Genomic DNA, 21,951 nt, shown 5'->3' with positions numbered 1-21,951 from the left:
TCATCTATTTTCCCCACTATGGGGATACAAGCCTTAGTTAGCAATGGCATGATAAATATTCATTTCATTATTCAATGTCTTTTTTTAAAATATTATAAATGTTATAATATAAAAAAAGACCTTGAATAATGAAATGAATATTTATCATGCCATTGCTAACTAAGGCTTGTATCCCCATAGTGGGGAAAATAGATTATCACATGTCCAGAGTGTATTATTGTATATACAGTGTATTATTGTATAGTGTGGAACAGCTGTATCCATTTCTGCATACCTGGCTTTATATTATAAAGTTCTTATAATATAAAGCCAGGTATGCAGAATTTGATATAGCTGTGCCACACTACAGAGTGTTCATGTTCTTCATGATATTAAGAAACTGACCTAAAATCATGATTTTGTATTGCTTTAGAAAAAATGTGACCTGTCCCTTTAAGAAAAATTATCGGTAATTGGTATCGGCGAGTACTTGAAAAAAAGTATCGGTACTCGTACTTGGCCTTAAAAAAGTGGTATCGGTGCATCCCTACTTTCATCCCTTAAAACAATTTTCAGGTCTCTGGAAACCCCTGCTAGCAATTATATCAAATATTTACAGTATGTACAGTACACCGTGTTACTCATTCACAGAATGTAAATGTTAAATAAGACACCCACTCCGTTACAGAGTTTTTTTAATTAGGATTATGTCTTGCCTTCCAGAGATGTAGATCCACATCAATCATGACAACCCGTCACCTGATGATGTTCACCACCACTGCTTCCGTTGATGACAGATCCCGACCAGCTTCTGTTTGTACACAAATGGGACAGTGATGCTGGGTGATGTCATTGACCAGTTATAGTCATGACCATATTTGGTCAATGATGTCACCCAGGATCCCTGACCCATTTGTTAAACAGAAGCCGGCCAGGAATCTTTCGTTTAGCACTAAATGACAGATATCTGGCCCCTGTAAACAATGTTACTTTTAAAGAAGGACATCCTACTTCTCTCCATCTTCCAGTGTAGGTTTAAGGTATTCCCAAAGCATGATATTAAAATTGTTGTTGTTTTTTTAATGTTGCCCTTTAAGCCCCATTAAAAGACCCTCTCCATGCGGTATTTTGTTTTATATTTTTGCATTGGTACATGTCCCCCATGTAGGTTTTGCCCCCAGTCCTGGATTTACCTGAACAGTCCGGGTTTTGAGTCATGTATGTGCTGTTTCCGGGTTTCAGTCCAGCTGAGGGTACGTTCACACCACATGCAGTGCGTTCTGTTCCGATTCTGGCCGGAACGCACTGCATCGCATTGTGGCCGGCTCACTTATTTGTGTGGCGGGCCATTGAAGTGAATGGCACCGTAGCCACGCCCTCTGGCCGTAATGCGATAGCCGCCACGGGATCGCGAGGCACATTGAGCCTGCGGTCCGGTCCGGTGCGATTAAAATAGTGCTTGCAGCATTTTGATCGCACTGGACCGCAGGCACAATGTGCCTTGCGATCCCGTGCAGGTGATCGCATTGCGGCTGGAGGGCGTGGCTACGGTGCCATTCACTTGACAATGGGTGCGGGTGGAGGGCGTGTCTACGGTGCCATTCCCTTGACAATGGCCCGTCACGCCCCCCTGCCCCACAAAAAAATGAGCCGCCCGCGATGCAGTGCGTTCCGGCCAGAATCGGACCGGAACGCACTGCATCTGGTGTGAACGTACCCTGAAACCCAGACCGCACATACAGGACTCATACCGCACATACAGGTGAATCTGGGACAGGTGGCAACCCTACCCCCGTGGCAGTGCCCAACTACCCATGCCCCCTTTTAAAGCTCACAAAGTGGCTTTTAAAAAAGGCCAAAAATAGAATTAACACTGCAATTGGTGTGAGCAAGCCCTATACCTGCGACATGAGTCAGTTTAACACCATAACTCTGCTAGCGTAACCCAGCCATGTACTATGGCACAGAATGGACATGACAAACATGGGGGATGTTTGCTACTGCTCACCTTAGTGAAGGGACACAGTGAGGTCCAGAAATGTTGGTGGGTTTTGTTATGCTACAATGGCTATATTTACTAACTTCTTATTTGACATGCCATCAACAACGCTGTTCTATCAGGCACTAATAGGAAATACTTCTTGAAGGACCTTACACAGTACACATGTTTTTCGGGGGTTTTGTTTTTAAAATCTCACTGTGACCCCCATATTAACTACAGAGTTCAGTAATTTTTATTGGGTCATCCAGTAAAAAGAGTATAGTGTGTACAGGTGCATTGTGAACACAAACTTTGATATACATCAACCTTGATATACAGGTGAAACTCGAATAATTAGAATATCGTGCAAAGTTCATTTATTTCACTAATGCAACTTATGCGGTGAAACTAATATATGAGATAGACTCATTACATGCAAAGCAAGATAGTTCAAGCCGTGATTTGTCATCATTGTGATGATTATGGCTTACAGCTCATGAAAACCCCAAATCCACAACCTCAAAAAAGTAGATTATTACATGCAATCAATAAAACAAGGATTGTACATAGAACAATATCGGACCTCTGAAAAGTACAAGCATGCATATGTACTCAGTACTTGGTTTGGGCCCCTTTTGCAGCACTTACTGCAATTACTTTTGCCCGATATTCTAATTATTCGAGTTTCACCTGTACATGACTATAAACAAAATTGGAATTTTGCCTTGTGATCTCGTACGACCCTAATGTTTGTATGTTTTACTCCTCCGTTCACATACATTGCACATCCTTCCACTATGAGGTGGCCTTCAGTACTGTTTGTACGGGCTGCCTGTTTCTAGTTGTCGCTCACCTGAGGACACGTGTGGTGTTGCCTGCTGGAACATTTTTAGTAGATTTTCTTGTCTTTGTTGGTTGATTTGAGATATTTGTCTGAGCTGTGCAGTATGGGGCTTGATGTTTGTTTGTCTTGTATGCAGCAAAGTCTTGCACCGAGCCTTCTCCGTGTTTCATTGTCTTAAGCACAAAATTATTTTTTTATTTCTAGCATTTTTTGTTGCATGTAATATACATTTATTCTATACAAGGATTTCAAAGCTGTCCGTTTGCTCAAGACTTCTTCTTTTGCATGCCAGTTGAGTTGATTTGCTGAGTTTGGAGTTTGTGGTCCAAACCCGGCTACTATTTGATAGCCAGCCGCAACCAATCAGAACGATGATACTGGCCTCGCACTACTCAGGCTTCCAATTGAGCTATTGTCACCCCCAGCTGCAGTCTTCCGAAAGAAGTTTTGTGGTAGAAATCCTACATTGCTGATATCATTTCTTACAGGTCTCAATTAAACACAGTCATGGTGAGCAGCTGTATCTGAATGTGGGGAATATACTTGTGTGTTGTGAATGGGCACTAAAAGTAACTTGGTATCAGCCTCTTGCATTTCTGTACAACAGAGCTCGGAGTGAGAGAGGAAGATGCAGCACAAGGCCCAAATAGATTCATATGCTGACAAGAAGCATGCTAATAGAATAGTAAAGAGTGGCGGATGGGCTCCTCTCTGTGCTGCTTTGCTGTCTAGAACTGCTCTGGCTCATGGAAAGTGGGCTGGGTTTAATTAGGCTGAAATAACTGAAAAATAGCATTTTCTCCTTCACCATTAAGCTGGCCATACACCTTACAATTATCTGTAGATTTTCTGTGGTCAGATGGAAAACGTGCAACAGATGGAGATTAGTCCATCCACACAGTTTAGGGTAGGTGGACCACAGATGGACCATCTGACCACAGAAAATCTGCAGATAAATTGTAAGGTGTATGGCCAGCTTTAGATATGGTGTAAAAAACAAAAGCCAGTTTTTGTTTCCACACCCTGCATTCACCTGTCTCATCCTTGCAGTCATTTTGTGATCTGTTGTTTCATTGCTTATCCCTTGCATAGTGATAGGATAAGTGCTAAAACAGTATATTATATAGTTACATAGTATTTGAGGTTGAATAAAGACATTAGTCCATCAAGTCCAACCTATTAGGATCTCATTCTAGGAGTACCCGTACCCCTGTATATTACGGTCCCTTAAGAAATCGTCCAAAAGTTTCTTGAACAATTCCACATTATTTGCTGAAATCACCGCCTGTGGCAGTGAGTTCCAGACCCTAACTGATCTTACTGTGAAGAACCCCCTTCGCCCCTTGTGCTGGAATTTTTTTTCCATCAATTTTAGGTGATGGCCTCTAGTTTTTGTAACGGAGTTAATTTTAAACAGTTTATCGCTAATGTTGCTACCACCATTAAACATTTTGTAAATGGAAATCATATCCCCCCTTAATCTCCTCACCTCTAATGTGAACATGTTTAAATTTAGTAGCCTCGTCTCGTAGCTCTGGTCCTCCATACCCCTAATTAGTTTGGTTGCCCTTCGCTGGACTTTTTCCAACTCAAGGACATCTTTTCTTAGTACTGGTGACCAGAACTGGACCGCGTACTCCAGATGAGGTCGAACCAATGATCTATAAAGTGGCAAAATTATAGACTTGTCCCTTCAATACATCCCCTTCTTAATACAGGACAAGACCCTGCTAGCTTTGTTTACAGCAGCGTGGCACTGCAAACTACCTTTCAGTTTGTGGTCTACAATGACCCCCAAATCCTTCTCAATTTCTGACTTCCCCAGCGGCATACCCATAATTGTATAACCCATTTGTTTATTTTTAATTCCAAAACAGTAGATGTAGATCATTTTTGCTATGGTGTCTGGTACAAATGGATACTTAAAGTGATGTTAAAGGATAAAAAATCCCCTCCCCCAATGTTAATGTTAGCACTTAACCTTAAATTATGTCTCTTAATCCGATCTTCTTCTTTCCTGCCGTTTTCATCTGTCCCTCCAGCGGTGCGGCGGCTCTCCGATCCAGCGCCGACTCCTCTCTGCTTGTTGGCACTTCTGATGCAGCGGTGTCTGCATGCGGGTGCACACGTCCATAGACTTACCTTGCGTCTCTGCTCGTCTCCCGGCCGAGAATCCGAACTGCGCATGTGCCCGCCCCAAGATCCTTTGCGGCCGCACGAGCAGTTCCGGATTTTCGTCTCGTGCGCGCGCAGCGATAACGAGGTAAGTTTAAACCGCTGTTAAAGCGTTTCTTTTTTTCACTTTTTGCCTATATCTACTGCTTGCTAGCAGTAGATATAGGCAAAAAAAACAAGAGGCTTTAGAACCACTTTAACTTTGTGTGCTCTATGAAGAAATCCTTTTAGATGTGTTTGCCTCTATTGTTCACATTGAACATTATTAGTGTCTGTCTACATTTTCCATTGTTTCTGGTTTATGTGTATTTACTTTAAGTAGCTGTGCTGGAAGATTTGCTTATCTAACGCATAGCTCATTCTTTACTGCAACTTTTTAATTGTTTAGTATTGAAAGGGCTTGAAAGATTTTAGGGCTTCAGTCAGTCAAAAATGTCACCAGTCAGCATGACCGGACTATCGGCCTTGCAATTTGTTAACATTTTTAGGGACACATAGAGCTTTCTTTTGGTGGTATGTAAATCACCACGGGGGGTTATTTTTTACTATATAATGAAAAAAGTACAGTAAATTTCAGGGGGGAAAAAAGGGTTTCCTACTTTATGTTCTAAAACATTTATTCTTACCCATATTTGTGGTAAAATATAAAAGACGGGGTCACGTCGGGTAAATAGACACCAAACATGTCAAGCCTTAAAATTGCGTGCACCTGCAAAATCGCAAAAAAAGACACTGAAAAGCTGTCAGACCCCTGTCAGGAAGGAGAGCGAGTGCAAACACTCGGCGATTAGCGATCGCTTAGTGTTTGTAAATAATTGAGGACAGAATATGTTTACTGTGTCCCCAATTATGAATAAATAGGAGTGATCTACATCACTTCCTGTTCATTCATGATTGTGGACATGGTAAACATACTCTGTCCTCATGTTACGAATGAACAGGAACACTCAGTATAGAGGATTCTGTTCATTTATAACGGGCTGCAGAAAAAGAGACTGAGGACTCTGTGTCCTCAATCTCTTTTTCTATTTTAAAAGGGAAATATCAGGGGTCTGTTTAGACCCCTAATATTTCCCCAAAGCCCCCAACAATAAAGTAAAAAATATTTAATAAAAATAAATCAAGTAAAAATAAAATTCAAAAAGTTTATAAAAAAATATATTTGAAAAAGTTAGAAAAAAAAACCTTTCGGTTTCGGCCTGACATTTTTTTTCCATTTTGGTTTCGGTTTTTAAATTTTCATTTTGGTGCACCTCTAATAATGACCATAGTGCAAACCTAAATGTTAAATTATAATGTGCACCCCTACCTCCCCTCTCATATTGCACACCCTCTGCTTATGGGGCTCTATCATTAGAGATGGCTTCTTGAATCCTAGAACCTCTTCCCCCATTTCAAGATTCCTTTGGCTCCCATTGGATGAGCAACTCTCATACGTCCAGTCCTGGGCTGCGAATGGAGTCGCACATTTTTACCTTGCGGACTGTTGAGGAAATGAGGGAGAAGTGAGGTACCAGACGGGTATAGGCATACACAAATCCAACATTTCTCCCATTCCTTAGTTATATCTCTTAGACATTTTGGGAACACTTACTCCAGGGTTGGGCAAATTAACATGAAATTTGGGAGGCAGCTCCGTTGACAGCTTGAGGAAACCTCAAAAGCTAGGTGCCAGCTATACATTTTAGAAGAGAACCTATGTTTTAGTGGTCCTGGTCTACAATGCGGAACCTGTTTGAAAGTGTGCTGATGGATTTACAGCTCAGGTCACTTCTACATTGATCTACTGAGCATTGAACTACAGAACAATTTTAAAACCAGTTCACAGCTGCTATTGCAACCTTTTGACTGCCGTGACATGTAGGGCATGTCCTTGGCAGTCAAAGGGATTGGCTAAATGCTATTAAAACGTCTGTTTTTTATTCAGCTTATGTATATGAATGAGAGGAGCACCACTCTGAGCACTTCTCTGCTTTCAGAATATGTGCTGGGTGAATAGGCTGACGTGTGGAGTCAAAGGGAGCAGAGTGATGACCTCATTAATGTTCATCTGCTGCTTCATTGTCCAACCAGTAGCAAGGGGGGATGTTCTTGACACGTAAGCTTCTGTCGAGCTTTATGTCCAAAAGCCATAGTTTACAATTACAATGTTTTCTGCCCTTTTTATTTTTTTTTCTAAAAAAACAAACATTAAAATAAACTATTATTATTATTCTTCAGGATTTCTATAGTGCCAACAGTTTGCACAGCGCTTTACAATATAAGGAAGACATTACAATCACAATACAATTCAAGACAAGATGGTAAGGAGGGCCCTGCCCGTGAGGGCTTATAATCTAAAAGGGAGGGGGAAGTGATACACGAGGAGGTAGCTGTATGGGGATGAATTGTTTGAGAACGTGATGGTTCTGGTTAGTTTGAGGTGGGATATTAACATAGATCAGCAGAGAACCCTCTGTATATTAGAAACCTTCATCAACAATTACATTGGGCAAGTGCCATAACATTTATGGTACTTGCCCCCCAAAAATACCTTCTAAAACCTGTTTAGTCTGCTTCCTACTTCAATAGATGCCGCATAGAAGGAGAGGTCGCTGATGATGTTCAAGATGGTAAAGTAATGTAGTATGACTCTGTAGAACACTTAATAGTTATTTGCGATCAGTTGGCTTTTATGGCTGGAGGCAGAGGTAGAGAGGTGCTTATATCACTGGAGGGTTCCATTGACGGTAAACACTCTGGGCCATGGAGACCCGTTTTTTTAATGCTGCGGGATATGATGCATTGTGACTGCAGAGCAATATTGTAAAATGTATAGGACATTGATTAAAGGTAGAGATTGCTCTAAAATTTGCTTCAACTTCCACTTAACAATAAACAAGTCGCTTGTCCTTGGTTTTGAATGTCAGAATTTACGTCATTTGTATACTCTAAAAGAGGGCACACCTTTTAATCTGAAGAGCAAGGTCATTTTATAATGATAAACCTTCGCAAAGTTAACCAAGTTCCCTTGCTTGCTTTGCATTGTGTTAAGTTACGGTCCAGCCGTCTGTATTCCCAAAGCACAGTTCAGAGTTTATCAAGAATTAGATATTACCTAACAGCAGTGAGGCACCGGTCAAGGCTGTCTGCTAGTTGCATACAAGAGGTGGGGGGGGGCTATTCCTCTGATTTTAGGAGCTCAAGGTTACATTAACATTAGCACAGGTCAAGGTTAGCAGCTAAAACTGTATTGATTACATTCTGTTTTCATGCAGTGTGTGCTAGTTTGTGTGTGTTTTTTGCAGAGTCCTAATATGTTAGGTACAAGGCAGCCCATTGCTGTGTGAGGGTGATCAAACATACAGGAATGGTCTGATTTTTGAGCACAGTATATGAGCCGAGCACTTCATTAAATGGCAATTCTATAACTTGAGCTGTTCTGCCTTTTCATATATTTAAAGCCCAGTTGAACCTTCAGTTAAATGCATACCATGTGCAAAGCAAAGAGGGGAATTAATCAACATTGGAGCAGACAAAATCTGGAGCAGCTGTTCATGGCAACCAATCAGCTCCTCTATCCAGTTTGTTCAGTTAAGATTTGAAAATGGAAGAGAGAAGCCGATTGATCACCATGGATAACTGCTCCAGATTTTGTATACAGAAAAATAGGGGGGGGGGAAGGGTTTATGGAGAGATAAGTATGACTCATGCATATAAAAGTGGTATCAAAATGTATTCAATATAAAATGCAAAATACGGTCTCAGGCCGATTGCTTATAAATCTATATACATAGTAAAAACCATTATCGATTATACAAAATCCAAGTACATAGCTGGCATGATAGTCCCGGTAGTAAAAAAGTTCCATGATTTAATTGTATATAAAGATATTGCATGATTGTCCCGATGTTCCCAACGCGTTTTGCAGAGGACCGGTATTTAACATTCATGCATCTGCAGTGTCTAGAGTAGCAACGAATATGAAGAGGGAAGAAATGATCAGGTGGCTGGAAACCAGCCAACCCCCCCCATATTCCGTCCCTTTTTACTCAACCTGGGACCCCGGGGCATCAAGGAGAGAAGCGCCTTGGAAATTCCACGAAGGCATAGCCTGCCCCACTGGGAAGTTTCTACAGAAGACATCAAGGAGTGGTCTTGATCCAGTGGCGTGGTAATCTTAATCTCTCAACCTTGATGTATACCGAAGAGGGGATAACTGATGTGCCTCAGCTATCGGCTCCATGCGGGATTGGCCAATCCCGCATGGAGCTCTCTTTATGGAGGTCTGACACACCCCCTACTGAGTCAAACCTATAGTTCTGCAGTTGGCAAAGTTTGTACTCCCTGATGATGGGATATCCATCTGCTGGATATCTGCAAAGAGACCACTGCTTCCCCATAGAGGACAAGCGTCCTTTACAGCATACTGGCAGGGAAGAGTCATTGGAGCTAAGGCTGTGGCTGATTAGGTCAAACATTTTGGGCTTCTAAAGTTCTTTATAACGTTTTTAACTAAACGAAATAGAAGATGAATTTGCGTTTTGTTTTATTTATTGTATTTGTTTCTTTTATGTGGCGTTTCAATATCCTGGACTTGTTCTGTAGTTGTACTTTAAAAGTTAAAGTGACGCAAAACTCAGGCGTTTAATCTTAAAGAATGCTTTCAAGTACCTGAACTTATAACCAAAATGCATCTTATGTGTGTATCACTCGGCTGTAGATCCTCAAATCATCTCTGAATTGGTGCTGACACTGTCCTTCCTTCTGGAGGGTGGCTACTTTTGTTCCCCATGGTCCCTGTGTGTGTTTTGTAAAGTAGTCACCACTCCAAGATCACTCCTGTGACGGACTACAATCTCGTGTTTAGTTTACTAATTTGTATTGTGAGATTGTGACCCTCCATTTGCCAAAATTAAATTTTTCAGTCTGGTCTGAAAATACTCGCATAGGCTGCCAAACAACTGCAGTCACTGTTCAGGTTCTGACAGCAGGTTATATGGGGTTTTACTGAATGCATTTACATGTATTTTAATTAAATGATCTGCCATTTTGCTCAGGATAGAAACCGTTCTGGACCAGGATGACAATGCTCTGTCCCTGTCTGCCAATTCTGCCCCTGCGTTTTCCCCAATCACATGGACCTCTGTTGGAGACTACAAGGAGACTACAAGTGGCTGTTTCAAAACGCTTTATGTAGGCATGTTCCACTGTAGTCACCATCAGAAAACCTTGCTGAAGTGCATGTATGTAATCAGGAAAGTGTCTGTCTGCTAAGAGTATGCAGGAGATCAGGAACAGAGTTGCAACAAAGGATGGGGGGAGAGGATAAAAACAAGTTATTTATTTATTTATTTTTAAAGCCACCACCTTTTCTAGTGCACCACCTTTTCTAGTCAACAAAATGGCATTCAATAAGGTTTATACCGAATTGAGATGGAATGCTGGTTGCTATGGCGCTTGAACACAATTTTTACTATTTGCATTTCATTATTGAATTGTGTGGGTGTTTTTTTTTTTTCATGTTTTTAGACCTAGAGACAAAAGGCAGAGATGAATCCAATTAAGTTTGAAATACCGTTCTATAATCTGAATTATTTTTTACAATTTATAATTCCTTGCACTCTATTAAAATTTCTAGTGATTTTGTTTTCATCCACACTATACGTGTTTAAATATAGATATGTAAAATGTAATAATTTGTAAATAATAAAAATTTTAAAAAATCCTGGAGGCAGGGCGCTGGGTGACATCACACGCCTGTTGGGGTGCACCCTTTTTTTCTTGCCTTGGGCGCAAAAGGAGCTGGCTACGGCTATGCTCCCTCGGTGCTCGTGCGGCTGAATGTGTCAGACTCCCCATGTGCAGCGTCAGCCACACGAGCACCACGGGAGGACAGGACACCGGGGGCCTCTAGGACGCACTGGAATGTAAGCCGGCCGGCTTCCTGCGTTCAGGTGCGGGAGGGGGTGTGGGGTTGTATTGAAGTCAATGGCATCGCAGCCATGTCCCCCGCCTACAGTGCGCCTACAGTGCAATCGCCTGCACCCGGAACGCAGGCACGTTAGTGTCTGCAAATCCGGTCCAGTGCGATCTGCAAAAATAGTGCTCGCAGCATTTTTGCGGATTGCACCGGACTGGAACGCAGGCACTGATGTGCCTGGGTTCCGGGTGCAGGTGATCGCACTGTGGGCGAGGGGCCGGCCTGCGGTGACTGGCTGCAGTGCCATTGACTTCAATGCACCGCCACGCCCCCTCCCGCCCCTGAATGCAGATGTTTTTTCTTTGGTAGATCTCATTGAGCTCGTCATTTGAAAAGTAGATCTCCAGACGAAAAATTGTGGGCGCCCCTGATATAAACCTTAAAAAACCTGTATAGAGAAATTCTAACACGGCTATATCCTAATAGTCTGTTTATTAATATTTAAAGTTTAATACACCATAGCTCAATAAAACATAGTGGATTGCTCAATGACTGGAAATAGGGGCACATTAATGTTGATTTATGATGCGCTATAAGTGATCTTGTCATATTTTCCAAAGATGGTCACTATGTCTGATATAAAAAAGGGTAGTGTAACTCCGGTTAAAATAATAAAAAAAAAATGATGTTAATCCTCGCTGTAGTGCTACCCTGGCACTGCAAAGGTTTACTGCTCGTTTTGGTCTAAGAGTGAAAATAACAAAGTTATACTCGCCTGAACCTGCAGCCCGGCTGGCTGTTAGAACGGTCCCTCAAGCCTCTCTTCCCTTTTTCGGCCCGGTGGTCTAAGGCAGGGGTAGCCAAACGCTGGTCTTCCAGGTGTGGTGAAACTACAAATCCCATGATGCATTGCTACATTCTTACAGCCACAGACATGACTCCTGGGGAGAGATGCATCATGAGATTTGTAGTTTCACCACATCTGGAGGACCAGCGTTTGGCTACCCCTGGTCTAAGGCCCTGTGAGGGCACTTAGGGACATAGCATCGATGAAGTGGAGTAGCAGCCAGCCGCCTCCGAGGTCCAGGTGAGTATACCTTTCGTTATTTCTGCTCCAAGATAAAAATGAGCACTTAACCCTTGTAATACGGGGATACCACTACTGCAAGGGTCAAGTTCTTCGTGTCCAAAAAAACAGTGCTGCTCCATGTCTGTCCACTTTACTCCACCTCGCAGGTGCCAGCCCAGCCCGCCTCTCTGAGGAATTCAACAAATAGTAAAAGATGTGACACTCCAAGTGTATATGTGGCTTCCTTTTACTCCATATAAATCAGCATATCCAGGAACCATCAAAACAGACCGACAGTTTGTCTTGATGGTTCCTGAATATTCCAATTTAAATTGAGCCACATATACATTTGGAGTGTCGCATCCATTACTATTTGTTGATGTTCTTTCACAAAGCTTCTAAAAAAACTATCCAAATAGTCATAAATATCTTAAGGAATATAGGTGTGTGCACACATTAATAGCTATTCCTAATTCTTTGGTTATGGTAAACCACATTTGATTCTCAAACTGTAAGGTCTCATGCAGGTTTTCCGATTTTTACATAAGATAGTGTGCGTTTAGAAGGAATGTCGTTTTAGGCGTTTAATAAGGGATGATACATTCTGTGGGAAAAAGGAAGTTAAAGTATAATGGGAAATGTTTCCTTCATCAGGTAGAGGAAAGAAGAGAGAAAAAGAAACAATGAAGGAAATGATCAAAGATAGGTTCAGGCATAAAGCGTGCGCCACTCTTCTAAATTTAGAAAACTGAGCAGATACTGCTCCCAATTAACAAAGGAGGTACAAGTCCCTTTTATTAGGAGCGATCTGCTCCGTTTTCTGTCACGTCTGCCCCAGGTGCAAAAAAAAAAAAGGACCCCTATGCCAGTTTTAATCAGAGGTTGGTCCCTTTTGGACCTTGCACCTTTTATGTTGGTCTCTGAATATGAAGTGGTAGCTTTGTTATCCACTAGGGAGCTTTAGCGAGGGGATGTGTAAGATGGCCCCTGGGGTTTCAGAATATATGTACAGTTATGTGTTGTGGAGGATTCATGTAAAACCAATTGCTGGTAAGCAGGGATGCACCGATACTAGCATTGTATCGGTGCTGATACCGAGTATTTGGGCGAGTACTCGTACTTCCCCAAATGCTCCTTTTTACTTACCTCCGACACCGGAACTTCCGGTCAGAGGGAGATCTCCCTCTGACCGGCAGTGCTGAGGGAGCATGGAGCCGGCATTCTTTCCAATCAGGAAGCTGGGCGGTGGTTTATGACCCGCTTCCTGATTGGCTAGGAAGCTGGCTTCACTTGTTGCTAGGCAGCCTGACTTTCTAACGAATCAGGAAGCCAGGCAGCACCCCATGACCCACCTCCCGGCTTTCTGATTGGTCAGGAAGCCAAGCTGCCTAGCAACAAGTGAAGCCGGCTTCCTAGCCAATCAGGAAGCCGGGAGGTGGGTCCTGACGTGCCGCCCGGCTTCACTTGTTGCTAGGCAAGCCTAGCTTCCTGACCATTTAGGAAGCGGACGGCACCTCATGACCCGCCGCCCGGCTTCCTGATTGGTTAGGCTGCCTCCGCAAGTGAAGCCGGTGTTCTTTTGATAGAACATCGGCTTCCCAGGCAATCGGGAAGCCGGGGTGGCGGGCCATGATCCGCCGCCTGATTTTTCTGCTAATCGGGGCACACAGCACCGGTATCGGCGAGTACCGGAAAGAAAAATATCAGTACTTAATACCGAAAAACCGGTATCAATGCATCCCTACTTGTAAGAGTAATTCTGTATTTCTTCCTTCAAAAATATCACATGCCATTCAGTTGAAATGTTGTGTTAATTCTATTTCCATTTTTGTTTTTATTTTTCCACTTTTTATTTCATGATAAGGCGCTTTCTGATAAAAATAATAATAATCTTAGGCAATTCTAGTCTTTACCAAGCTTCATCTTTTATATTAAAACATTGATCCTGTGGGAATGAGAGCCTGTGGCGATCTTCTGTGCTTCTCGTAATATTGTAGAAGACGTACAGTGTGTAAAGCCCCAGGAAAGCATTACACGCAGCAGTCAGCCATGAGTCATTCATTAAGGGATCATGTGCAGTGTTAACAAACAGATTGATGGACAGGATATATTGCTGCTGTTTGCGCAGAAGCTGCTCTGCACGTTATTGCTCCATGTGTTACCGTAATTGTGTTACCAAAAATATTGTTTGCCGGTGTGCTTGAAAGCAAATTTAGCAGTAACGCAGCACTTGCGGTAACAGCTTTGCCAGGAATATAAAGAGAACTTGGCACAAGAACACAACGTCCTTGGAACAAACAAGGTGTACCCTTTTGTATCACCATTTAAGCTGTCTTCTAAATGTATAATCCCGATGATGGCTTAGGAAGTGACAAAATATTTTAAAGCAGGGCTCATTCCTTCTCTGGTCTATGAAGACGAGTGAATGAATACAATTATACTGTGCATGTGTCTGTATGTAGATAGTTACCTATTTATGTGAGTCTTGTGGTGGGTCCATACGCTGGAACCAGCTGTCATGATAGTGCCAGGGTTTGGCATACATATATGGATCCATCCTGTTTTAGGCCCACTAATATATTCCTGAGGTAGCAGCATGCCTGAATGTTTTTGGTGATCATGTGCATCACTTTATAGCCACAACCTGCTCATTAGCAAATGGTTTATTGCTTCAGGAAAATGCCATATTACAAAGCATTCAAATTATGCTGCTGCCATAACCATGGTAGTTTATCACTGTACCCAGTGGATCACCTTTGGGATGAAATGGAACAGGAGGTCTTCAGCATGACTTTGTAGCTGTCAAATCTAGAGCTTATTGGAAAACTCCAAGATTAATACCTCATTAAAAGATAAAATAATTGCCTTTGCTGCAATATTCATCTTAAGTCCAGAGCGGGTCCTCCCAGTACTTCTTTAACAACATCTGGTTTAAATGTCCTCAGTCTTTTGGTGAATTAAAGCATGAATCATTCATTGCAGTTCCACTGAGCCAAGCCTGTGATTGGGCAATGAAGCAGTGGCAGTATAGTGATGAGCTTATCTATTAATCTGCTTTCTCCTATGAGCATGCTCCTGGTCAGCACATGAGCAGACTTAGCTTTTCTACAAGTACTGCAAGAGAATAGCAAGTCAAATTCATATATCACACTTCTTGCATTAAAAAAAAGAATTACATATTGTATTGATTGCAGAGCTTCATTTATTTGTGTGCTTTATATCTTCTTAGAGCTTAGCTGTAATAATACTCTCTATATAGCATGGACCCTCGGGGTCTTGGTGTTGGATAGGTCTTTCCAAGTTGCAGCTGAATTTAAATGTAAAAGATATAGTACTGCATTTAGATGCTCAGCAAAAGTTCAAATTTTCTGAGCCAGACTACTGACTCCTGTTGTAACTTATATGTCTGGAATACTGCCTTTGCATTCGGTCTAAGGCCCCGTTCACATTGAGCGATTTATATCGCGGCAATTCACCGCGCGATATCGCTCTCCAATGCTTCTCAATGGGGCAAAGGGTCCTGCTGTCGCGGGTCGTGTGTCGCTACAGCAGGACCCTTTTTGGAGCGGATTTAGCCGCGATTCAAGCTTGCTCAATGCAAGCATTTGCGCAAAATGCAAATCGCGCGACAAACGCGCGATTTGCGAACCGCTCAATGTGAACGGGGCTTAAAGCACTAGTAAATTAGAACAATAGGCCAGTGCGAGTACAAAAGCAGGTTTGAAAAATCCGTCCATTTCACCATCCACAGTGAACAGTGAGGATGGAAAAATCTCCACTTCTGGCTATTGTGTTCAGCAGCCGCGACTACATGAATACCCGAACAGTGACTGCATCTACGCGCTGTAAAACGCCCAGGTGGAAACCATGCCCATAGGCAATTATTGGTTTTCACATGTTGAGCGTTTTACAGCGCGTAGGAACGCGCTGTAAAACACCCAGGTGTGAACCAGGCCTTACAGGTTATGTTACTGTGCTTCACACTTGGGTAAAGGCTGATCACTTTAGATTAATTTGCCTTGCAAACATCCTTCCATATATATTTGGGCTTTGCTACAATCCTGTTTTATTCTAATTCTAGATGAAGAAGACTTTGAAACCTTGAAAAGGAAACCAAAAGAAAATGGAAGATCTGCATTTTCTCCCCCTCCAAAGCCTCAGGTTACAAACACCAAAATCCATGCTCCAGCCAAAGCCAAAACCCCAGAAAAGCGGGTGTGTACATCAGTGGAGGATTTCTTTGGCATGGACAGTATTAAGCGATCCAACAAAAAACTTGTGGAAGTCAAGAAAGAAGAGGTACTTTGTTTTCATTGACTAAGGGTTGTGTAGAAGTGTCAAAATAGACTCGATTCCTATGGGTATTCCTTGTAGTCAGAGCTATGTTTTTACCTGTATTGATGTCAGAATACAGTTGACATGGCTCTCCATTCAGATCTTATTTTCTGTTCTTGGGTTTCAATATATCTTAATGGGTACACCGAGAGAAGGGGAAACGCAGCTGATATGCATTGCAGTTTTTGAAGGGCAGCACCCTCTTAGATATTGGCCCTTAGTGTATAAGCAGGTACAAAAAATGGTTACATATTCTATTATCATTTTGTGTCTACCTGTGCCATTGTGCTGCTTTTTGTTTTTTAACCAATATAAATTTTTTACTCTGAAGCGATTACTGGTATGCTGTCCTATATCTCTGTAAGCATCATTATATGCTCCCGACACAGCTGCTAACATTTACATTTTTATTGGTGGATGTCATTAACCCTTTCGCTGCCAAGCCCTCGAACATTTTTCAAATCAGCTGGCCAAGCCATTTTTGCATTTTTTTCCTATTGATTTGATTTTCAACTGCTGCGTTGCTAGCGTTTGTAAAAGACCCCCCAAACCATATATTTTCTGAAAGCGCAGGCCCGGTAGAATAAAAAGATGGTGATACTAAATTTGTAGGCCGTGCGATAATTGCGCAAATGTTTCTCAAATTAATATTAAACCGATAAAAATACACAATTCAATTGATAAAACACACTAAAATCAGTATCCGTGCACAAAACAAAATTATGTTCTGACAATCTAAAAGATAAAACTGTATTGAGTTAATAAATAACAAATATTAGCAAATTTGTAATTGCGCCTTTTTGCGAAAAGGTAAAAAAATTAAGGTGTGCAAAACTGTAAATAATGGACTTGTGTAAAAAATTGTTTTTGTGTTGTGATAAAATGATACAGGTGTATATTTAATTGCAACACAAGGTATCACAACGCATGGCAATGAGTCACAAAGCTTTTAATTTAAAAAAATGTAATGTTTTTTTAAAAAGAAAAATAAAGATCATGCACTGCGATGCGTTCTAACAACGCACTGCAGCGCATGTGCATGGTGTGCACCACAATATGTGTGTGTTATGTGGGGGGAGGGAGGGGTTGTGCTTTTTTTTTTAGTAGTTTTTTTTACACATTTTTATTCTGTAGTGAGTGCTAGTCCCCATTCATAAATTTATGAATGAACAGGCTGTGATGTAGATCACAGCTTGTTCATTCATAACTGGGGACACATATGTCTATAGCAGTCATCAGCGGCCTGTGAGCCGCTGATGACAGCTATTATTTTGAAGGGGACAGTCTGCTGAACAATTCTGTAAACTGTAAATGCCAGGTCCGTACGGCATACTGAGCTGGCCAGCCAGAAGCACTGTTGTAGCTCCGTATGCCGTACGTCCTTGGCAGCGAAAGGGTTAAACTGCATGGAGATGTTGACCATTGAAAGACCGCGTCAGCCACATCTTGTACTGTATATTAGGGAAAATAACATTTTTAGTTCTTTCTAATAACCAGAACTAATTACACTGCACAACAAAGTTTTTGCTTCTTGAACACTGTTTGGTGTTCCTTATAGATTTTTGACTGCTGATCATGAAAATCACATCCAAATTTGCCCATCACATACCGTTTCATTGAAATCCGTTTTGTCATTTTTTTTTTCTCCTTTATATTTGTGTCCAAAAATGTTTGTTTCTGTAAGAGACCTATGAACAATGTTTTGTGCAGTCTGGGCATGTCCAGGCATGCAATCAGGCCAGGTTGGAAGCTTTTCTGTGGAAGTATGCCGCCTGGGCAGGCCAGAGCCAGCTTGTCACTGTCTCAGCAGACTACAAAAGAGGCTTGCATACACAGATGCTGCTCATTGGATTAATATAGACCTTATAGTGTGTACGTATTGTTTCAGACTATAGCATTGTCTCAGTAGCACTGTAACAAGTAAGTTAGATGTTATAGACGTTTTACAGGACGATTGGTGTCGGTCGATATGTCTTGTCAATGTCGTAACAGCCTCGATACATTCTGCTACATTTGTGGCGAGTATACGCTTTGACGCTCAATGACTGCGTTTGTGAAGAAAGCATATTTGTACTGCGGCTGTAATATTGGTGATCAAGACAAGGAATTGGTGCCTCACATTTGTTCTGTGACATGTGCTGTCTGTCTGAGAGCTTGGCTCAGAGACACTCAAAAAACAATGCCGTTTGCTGTCCCGATGATATGGTGAGAACAGAAAGACCATGTGATGGACTGTTAGTTCTGTTTGACTAATGTGTCTGGTTTCTCTGCTAAAAACAAGAAGTCAATTGAATACCCTAATCTGCCTTCAGCAATGAGACCTGTGCCACATGACGACAGTCTTCCAATTCTGAAACCAGCAGAGGAATGGACCTTAGACGAACCAGATGAAGAAACTGCAATGCAATGACATTGATCCTGGATTTTGAACCATGCTCCTCAGGCGATCCACATCTTATAACAGTCAGAATTAAACGATTTGGTCAGAGATTTGTCAAAAGAAAAAGCCGAATTGCTGGGTTCAAGACTGCAGGAATGGTGTTTGCTGTCACCAAGATATAACCAAATTCTTTGCACAAGTTGACTGTCTCTGTTTCTGTGTTGACACAAAGGATTGTTCTCTGCTTTGGGTTGTGGCCATGACCCGCAAGAGTGGCATCTCTTTATTGATTTGTCAATGTTAAGCCTCAAAGCTGTTCTGTTACACAATAGCAACATCACCCTTCAATGCCTGTTGGCTATGCAGCACACATGAAAGAAACCTATGAGAACATGAAAATGTTGCTGAAGCACATCCAGTACAGCAAGTACAACTGGAATATCTGTGGATATCTGAAAGGTTTCACCAGGACAACTGGAATCAGTCAATGCTGACTACTGTTGGATACTGCAACGTGATGCATCGGGCATGGAATACAAATGAAAATCAGGAGCAAAACACCTTTTAATTATGTTGAACTTTAATAGCGTATTAGAAACATAAACACAATTAAATACGTTATTGCTGGTAAACAGTTAACCGTCTATTTCTCAGAGTTCTTACGTGACGCAGCCAAACCAAAACTATATTCGTGCATACCCACCAGATACCTGTCACAATCAGCAAAAACTTTTCAGGAAGCAAAACTTTTCACAAAAATTGTTGTGCAGTGTTATTAGCATTTAGTCAATAAAGGGGTAAAATTGTAAGGTAGGTGGTTATTTTAAGCCTGGAAAAGTATACACTTTACACGGGTGTAATATTTCAGAAGTTTAAAATTAAAAATCTTACCCTTTTCCACACTAGGAAAATAAGGAAATATTATTGCTACAATGCTACGGATAAAAAATTCTCTTCACTTGTTTGATATATTATTTAATATATTTTTGCTAACTGTTGAATTTGTAACTATTCTTTTCTTTTCCCAAATGTATAGCCTCGGAAAAGCAGTGCTGATTCCACAATGGATGATGAAACAATTGCTAGACAGTTACAGCTTGCAGAGGATGAAGAGGTGAGTGAAACCAATGTATTAACAAGCTAATTAATCCAAAATATCTGTAAACGTTGAATGAAATGGCTCAAATCTTTTATCTCTAAATAGACAGGGCAGTCCCAATGTATAGATTAGACCAGGGGTGCCCACAATTTTTGTGTTAAGATCTACTTTTCAAATGACGAGCTTCATGAGATCTACCAACGATAATAAGATCTCTCTCTGTCTCTGTGTCTCTCTATCTCCCTCTCTGTGTGTCTCTCGACTGTCCTGGCTGTCTCTCCTTGCTCGCTCTCCTGGCTGTCTCTCCTTGCTCGCTCTCCTGGCTGTCTCTCCTTGCTCGCTCTCCTGGCTGTCTCTCCTTGCTCGCCCTCCTGGCTGTCTCTCCACCATTCACACCCTTCGTGATCTACCAGCATCAGCTTTGAGAGCTACTGGTAGATCACGATCTACCTAATGGGCACCCCTGGATTAGAGCATTAGCAGTCTGGAATAGCAAAGGTTGTGATCTCTTTTCTATATCTGAAGCTGCCCACCTATGGCAAACTGAACGGTCTGTGAGTGGCCCAATATGCAACAGGTTTGACCTTCCAAGGTAATGACTTAAATTTACCAGATAGGAGAGTTGTTGATGCTGGCCACCCATATCATCCATTGGACAATAAAAGCAACAGTACAAGAACCAAATACACGTGTTAGTGCTGGCTTCAAACAACTGCTCCATCATTTTAGCCAATCGATATCTAGGTGGTTATCCTTTGGATATGAATGTTAACGGCACGTTCTACTCTGGACACCTATTGGGAGGGAAGGTCTAAAATAGTCTTTCTCTTTGCAAATGGCAAACTCGTGGGCATACAACCATTCAGCTGTCATCAGACATTCTCTGGGAGGGCCTTCAACATCGGGTGAAATTAAGGAATAGATCAAAAACTGCCCTGTTTAACTTCTGTCCACCTTTTTGGACTTTCCTAAAGTTAGTTCAGGTATTTACATAGCACCCAGACTTCAAACATATGTTTAAATGTGGTGTATAGTCTACACAAAGGTACAATTGATATCTCTGTGAAATTTTCTCTGCAATATGCACATTCACTAATGCACGTTGGATTGTATTTATGTACACGTGGCTTACTCTTGTTTCTTTCCTACCAGTTTAACATGCATATGTTGGCACCAATGTGTTGCAATAACGTTTTGTCCATGTTTAGAGTGCTATATGATTGTATTAAAAAATTATTTTTATACATCTTGTGCCATTATAAATGTGTTCACATTGTGCATAATAATTGCAAGCATTCATTATATGTGCTTGAAAAGTTATTTTCTTTCTAGTCCATTGATGGAAATCCTTCCTCTCAACATGGTAGATGTTGGGCTGGTTAGGAGTCCTAGGTACCCATTTTGGTACAGGTACTTGGTCGTCGGAGGAAAGTGGGCTCCAGATCAGAATTATGGAATTTGTGTTGATTCAGTTATTCCCTTAATGCTGGACCTCTAATCTGGGAGGTCATCCAACCTGGCTTCAAATCTCGACCATCGCAGTTCTTTTTTAGAGGCTGCCTGCTTCTTACTCCTTATAGGAGGCCTTTGTACAGGGTGTCGCTCACATTGTTCCTCTTTTACTTTCCCCAGTGACTACCTGGGATCTAAGTCTGGTCCTGTCGGTTTTTCACAGTCTGGTCCTTTGATTTTATTAGGTGTGTCCTGCTGTCTATCCTTACTGGCAAGGCTGCCTTCCTTTTCACTATCACTTTTTTGCATGACGAGTTTCCATGTTGGCGCCCTTAACTAGTAAACCCTTACTCAAGGCCAAGGAAGTTTTGAGTGCCAGAGCCTCTTTTTCTTCTCAAGGGTGGTTTCTTCTTTCACCTTAACCAGGACATTGTTCTACCATTTCTCTGCCCTGCTCTTAAACATTCTAAGGAAATTTCCCCTCCCATTGTCTGGATATAGTTCATGCTGTTCTCAACTACAGCTTTCTTTTGACAGTCCAGCTCTGTCGTTTCTGAAGGTCTTCATAGGGGTTCCTGCTTCATGGGCTTTTTTTCGGCATTAGGCATCAGTTTCCTGTATTTGCAAATCGGCCACCCGGTCTTCAGTTCAATGTTTAAGTTTTACAGTACTTGGTGGATGTTCAGGCCTTCAGGCTGCTCTTTTGAACCTCATCTGTTAACTTGTTTTTAACGG

The 21,951-nt window shown here is 41.7% G+C and overlaps 1 protein-coding gene across 1 annotated transcript in view; it reads left to right on the top strand.

Annotated features, from left to right (window-relative positions):
* RFC1 (replication factor C subunit 1) overlaps positions 1-21,951 on the top strand; it is a gene marked incomplete at its 5' end in the record, with an annotated part of 49,321 nt that overhangs the window by 4,547 nt on the left and 22,823 nt on the right. Inside the window, 2 exons of the mRNA XM_018572807.1 lie at positions 16,032-16,249; positions 19,702-19,779. Coding sequence (XP_018428309.1) covers positions 16,032-16,249; positions 19,702-19,779 — 296 coding nt within the window. The remainder of the gene's footprint in view (positions 1-16,031; positions 16,250-19,701; positions 19,780-21,951) is intronic.

The sequence above is a fragment of the Nanorana parkeri genome, unplaced genomic scaffold (genome assembly GCF_000935625.1).
Source record: "Nanorana parkeri isolate BGI_ZX_2015 unplaced genomic scaffold, ASM93562v1 scaffold2139, whole genome shotgun sequence".
Taxonomy (NCBI): Eukaryota; Metazoa; Chordata; class Amphibia; order Anura; family Dicroglossidae; genus Nanorana; species Nanorana parkeri.
The sequence above is the reverse complement of the archived record's forward strand: the minus strand, read 5'-3'. Positions and strand labels throughout refer to the sequence as shown.